This window comes from Anoplolepis gracilipes, chromosome 7 (assembly GCF_047496725.1).
Source record: "Anoplolepis gracilipes chromosome 7, ASM4749672v1, whole genome shotgun sequence".
In the NCBI taxonomy this organism is placed as follows: domain Eukaryota; kingdom Metazoa; phylum Arthropoda; class Insecta; order Hymenoptera; family Formicidae; genus Anoplolepis; species Anoplolepis gracilipes.
In genome coordinates this window covers 162,501-167,500 of record NC_132976.1, presented here as the reverse complement: position 1 = coordinate 167,500, position 5,000 = coordinate 162,501, and the positions used below count along the sequence as shown (strand labels likewise).

The window sequence follows — 5,000 nt, the reverse complement described above, 5'->3', positions numbered from 1 at the left end:
GTATAAATTATGTAAAAAGAAAAAAAAAAAGAAAAAAGAAAAAACTGTTTTTTAATTTATTTCTGAAAAATATATATTTCCACGGAAATACGTAGTCTGTATATTCTTGATGCGCGACAGACTATGCATCAAGAATTTGTGAATTGAAAATCGATACGCTCTTATTCAAGTAACCAGAGCTGTGCCTAATCTGAAAAATGATTGCCGGGCACGATGATTACACATCTACGAAATGACGAAACGCGACATATATATATATATATATATATACATGTAGTCTATGGTGAAGAAAATCAACAATCTTAGATTAGACTTGCCAATGTCTTTGCTGTTGCTGCTATTGTTTCCCAAGGAATGGAGTTTTTTCCAACCTTTCCAGCCTTTTTTCCAAATCATGGCAGCTTTTGTTTTACGTGGAATACCGGTTAGTTCCGAGCCACTCGTTTTCCCCAATCCTCTTCTTAAAGATCCCAAGCCGGATCTACAAGTAATAATTGAACTGTTCAATAAACTGTATAGAAACGCAACAAAATTAAGATAAGGTTGCTTGCAAAATTGAAAACATTATAATCTATCGAGTAATCTAGCAAATGATATTAAAGTAAATAAAATGAGAAAATAATAACATAATTTTCCAACATACCTGTAGCTCGCGCTAGAACTTCCACTGAAACCACTGTCCATGTCATATCCGCGCGAGAGCACATCATCGGCAAAACTGGTCAAAGGCAGTAATTCTTCGGTGCAAGTTTCCTGAGCTTCCTGCGTTACTTCTTCCTCGTTATTCTCAATCGCGGTTGGCATTAACATTGCTTCTACGCTTAGGTTAAGTTCCCCGAGCACACGACGATGCCGCGATTGTACGCGACGTACCTCGTCTGCCACAAGTGACCTTCGCGATCCGTGCAAAGCGCGATGACATTGCTTGCTGAAAAAAATTTCTCAGTGTTTAACAGAATATGACTTTAGTGTGAAGCTTAATTTAATTCTCAGTGCAATTACATTTAATTATACTAATATAATTTCATCCGAGAGAGAGAGAGAGAGAGTCACACAGAGTAATGAATAATGTATTATCTATTATATTAACAATTATATTTGAAGCTAAATATTCTGCTTTATATACAACTTGTATAATGTATATGAAATTATATATAGTTCGACATTTAACGATTATTCTCAATTTAAACGCGTGTAGTTTATCTCGTTTCAACTACTTACGCAGCAGTCGAAGACAGGATAAAGACATAATCTACAATTTGTTTTCTTATTGTTCTGTTGTAAGTTAATCGCTATCTCCGGCATCCGTTACGAGATACATTGAACCGTGGGGAGTAAATTTTTTGCGTCGTGTTTGCATGCATATATGAAATTTATTTTATCATTATTTATAAACTTATGAATAAGCATATGTTTTCAGAACCGATAAATCTCTAAAAGAAATGTATCATTTATATTTCGTTTTATTGATTCTCATTTCTGATGATGAATATAATCACATATATCGCACTGAAATCTGTTAAAGTAATTCTTATAAAGCTAATAATTCGTTTAAGGCACGGATAAGATGTTTTAGTCATGTAAATAAAAAAAAACATTTACCTGATTTCTGATATCTCTTCGTAAATATTTTCTTCCGTGCCATAGCAAGTTGTATAAGTGTGTCTCTTTAAAGGATCGGACCTCGTTGGCTGCAACTGTTGTTGCGGTTGCAGTTGCAACACTTGTCGTTGCTCTTGTTGCTGTTGTTGTGAGAGCGCTTGTGTCGGATATCCGACATGGAAGTGACTCGAATCAGACTGGTAGTATGCATACGAATAATCCAGAAGCGGATGTTGATGAGAACTTGCGATGGGTGACACTGGTGATACCGGTTCCATTAAAGAGTTGCGCGATATCTGTGGAAAAAAAAAAGAAAAAAAGAAAAAAAGAAAATAAACGCTGCGCGATATAAAGATAATTTTTTAACACCAGAGCTAATAGCAGAGTAGTATAATGATTAAAAATATATGTAAATTGATAAAAAGCTAAATGTTTGTCGACTTGTATTTTAATTAAATATGTTTGTATCTTGGAGTTTGTACTTTGTCCAATCATGTTCCGTACACAACTATCGTACATATACGAACATATGCATTATCTTTGAAATTAATAATTAATTTGTATCTATATTTGTATCTCTGTGTTCAAAGTTTACCTGACTATGTGGTGGTGGGTAAGGCGGAGGTGGGGGAAATTCCAGGTTGACTATTCGCGACGACGAAACGCCCGACATCATTCCTGACCCCCCTAAAGACGAAGCCATGGCACATCGTTCGAAGAACTTTGATTAACTAAACCTTGCGCTTGTTTCTTTTATAACTGTTCCATCGACCTTTTCTATTACAAGAAAAATAAACACATTATTCACATAGGATATAGGTGAAGTAACTCGAGAGATTTCGCACTTCAAGTACTCTAGAAAACAATAGAGGCGTTATTCTTGGTTGTCCCGTTTTTCAAAGACTATGCCATGTTATAATATTTAACGCACACTGAAATGCAACAATTTTAAGCAAAGACGAAAGTGTATTATATATTTATCACTCTTGTAATGTGTAATCGAAAAATCTAATCTACACACGCGTACGTACGGTATAAATGGTATAGATATGCGCGATATGAATCTCGGGTTCATAGGGATGCAGATGTAGCAGGCGCGTTCGAAACATTTACGCTTTATCCAATTTTTTATTAATCGTGCGTAAATTATTGCAAATAAAAGAAAACAATTTACTAAATTTTATAGCAACGCATCATTACACTATTATGTTATCCTCGTGTTATTTACTCTATATTAAATTTTTACCCACACAATTTGTATATGTATGTATAAATATGGTTGTATAAAATATATTGCCAAAGATACCAATCGATATTAAAGTCGTTGATTAAATTACTTTATTTGTCATGTATTGTCATATGTATATACACGCACGTGCCTACATTCATAAATAAATATACACACACACACACACACACACATATATATATATATATATATATATATATACTTTTGTGTAATATTTTCTGTTTCGTAATATTTTTGATAAAAAATTACGAATGCAAATTGTAATAAATCAAATAATAAATGTACAAGCTCAGAGCTAGTGAGATTTAATTGAACGTAAAGAAAACGAAACAATGAGCATCAAGAAGTCTAAATTCCACATTTCTATCATCTATAATTGTGAAAATCAAAGAGAAAATGTTCAACTCTTTATTACAAGCTAATCTTTTACTATTTGAGCAACTATAATGTTGCAAAAAACACGAAACTGATTGTAAGTAATTGATCATTTAGCAGACTTCAAATCAATGAGAGAAAGAGAGGGAAAAGAAGAAAGAGGAGGGTAGGGAAGAGACAGAGAGATGAGATTCTTCACGAACGTGTACAGTGCGTGTGCGTCTAACAGCTAGTAATATTATCAACTTTTTTTTAACAAAAACATGTATTATAGGCTGCGGTCAAGACTGCGCTACGAATGTTTCGAAATATCATTCTATTTTTATTATTATGAAATATACAATAACCAAAGTCAAGAGACATTTACATCGATTGACGCAAAACCTGTTGATAAATTTTTATTTAGACATTTCTGTAAAATTGAGTATTGTCAAACTTTTTGCACATTTATTAACAACAATCAATTATAGAAAGATATATATATATATATATATATATATATATATATATATATATAAAGGGGGGAGGGGGAAGGGGGGAAAGAGAGAGAGAGAGAAACGAATGAAATTATTATTGATATCAAGTATACTAATAATATGTGAAGCACGTACGCAGGCATGCATATACGCACACGCACTCGCACACACATTCTTCGTATTCGTAAACAATAAAGAAAAGTTAATCTTTTCTAAAAGATACTTGAATTTTCAGTAAAAGAGTATTGGTCTGTCTTAAAAAAAAAAAAAAAAAAAAAAAAAAAAAAAAAAAATTAAGAATGAAATATATTGGAAAATATGATGTTAAATCATAAAAATATTCACATCCGATCGTAATTAAACAATATATATATATATATATATATATACTTGATAAGCAAGACGAACCGACCAACGCGACAGAAATTCTCCAATCTCACGCGTCTGAATATTCTTCGGTCAGGGCTCTTCTTATATCCTTTAAACTTAAACCATGGAACAGATAGACCGATTTGCTTAACGATCGGGTGGCAAATGCCACGGAGTGAGCATTTGGACCACACACGAATACCAAACGAACCACACGCAAGAACAAATTCTTTTGCGCCTCGTGCTTAGACAGTTTCGCGTTCACGTTCGCGTTCACACTTGTTGTACGCGAGCAAGCACGCCCCCTTGAGAAGCCAGTCGACCGGTCTCGGCCAAGAAAAGCCGCATGAAAGAGAGAAGGAAGTGGGGGGGGGGGGGGGAGAGAGAGAGAAGAAGAGAAGGGACGAAAGATTGTAGAAAGGAAAAGAAGAAAAAGAAAAAGAAAAGGAAAAAAAAAGAGGAGGAGATTACACGAAGCGTCGTCTCCAGACCAGAGACCAGAGACTACTAGATCGTATACGAATATACGATTCTCATGATTCACACCTCACACGCGGGGCGGTTATGCACGTTAGGTATATCTCACTATTCAAATTTTATGGCACAAATGCTTACACGCACGTATTTATCTCGGCTGATTGCGAGATCCATTGTGAATAGAAAATGTACAATGTAATGTGTATATATATATTTTCAGATCTCAAGTTTCGCTATATTCGCTCGGTCGATAATTAGCGCGCTGTTTAATCTTTGATCGATAAGTGCGATACGATACATATTACTTGTACTAGAAATCATATACAGGGTGTCCGGTAATTACCGCCCCACCTCTTTAGGGCAGATAGAGCAGGTCAAAACTAAACATAAAAATCCTCTACCATTTTGCGATTTTCGCAATAATTATTAAAATATTAATTAAAAACGTTCAG

The 5,000-nt window shown here is 34.3% G+C and overlaps 1 protein-coding gene across 4 annotated transcripts in view; it reads right to left on the bottom strand.

The window, feature by feature from the left end:
• The window catches only part of LOC140668095 (rho guanine nucleotide exchange factor 10), an 18,835-nt gene extending 14,096 nt beyond the window's left edge, over positions 1-4,739 (bottom strand). The window contains exons 1-5 of one of the 4 annotated variants that reach the window (XM_072896692.1): positions 4,687-4,739; positions 2,198-2,379; positions 1,603-1,898; positions 644-928; positions 318-481 (exon numbers count right to left, since the gene is read on the bottom strand). In XM_072896692.1, the coding sequence (XP_072752793.1) occupies positions 318-481; positions 644-928; positions 1,603-1,898; positions 2,198-2,305 (853 nt within the window). In that variant the 5' untranslated portion in view covers positions 2,306-2,379; positions 4,687-4,739. Of the gene's footprint in view, positions 1-317; positions 482-643; positions 929-1,602; positions 1,899-2,197; positions 2,380-4,092; positions 4,649-4,686 lie in introns of those variants that run through there. The other 3 variants (XM_072896687.1, XM_072896691.1, XM_072896690.1) reach the window with 3 other exon arrangements.
• Positions 4,740-5,000: the final 261 nt, after the last annotated feature.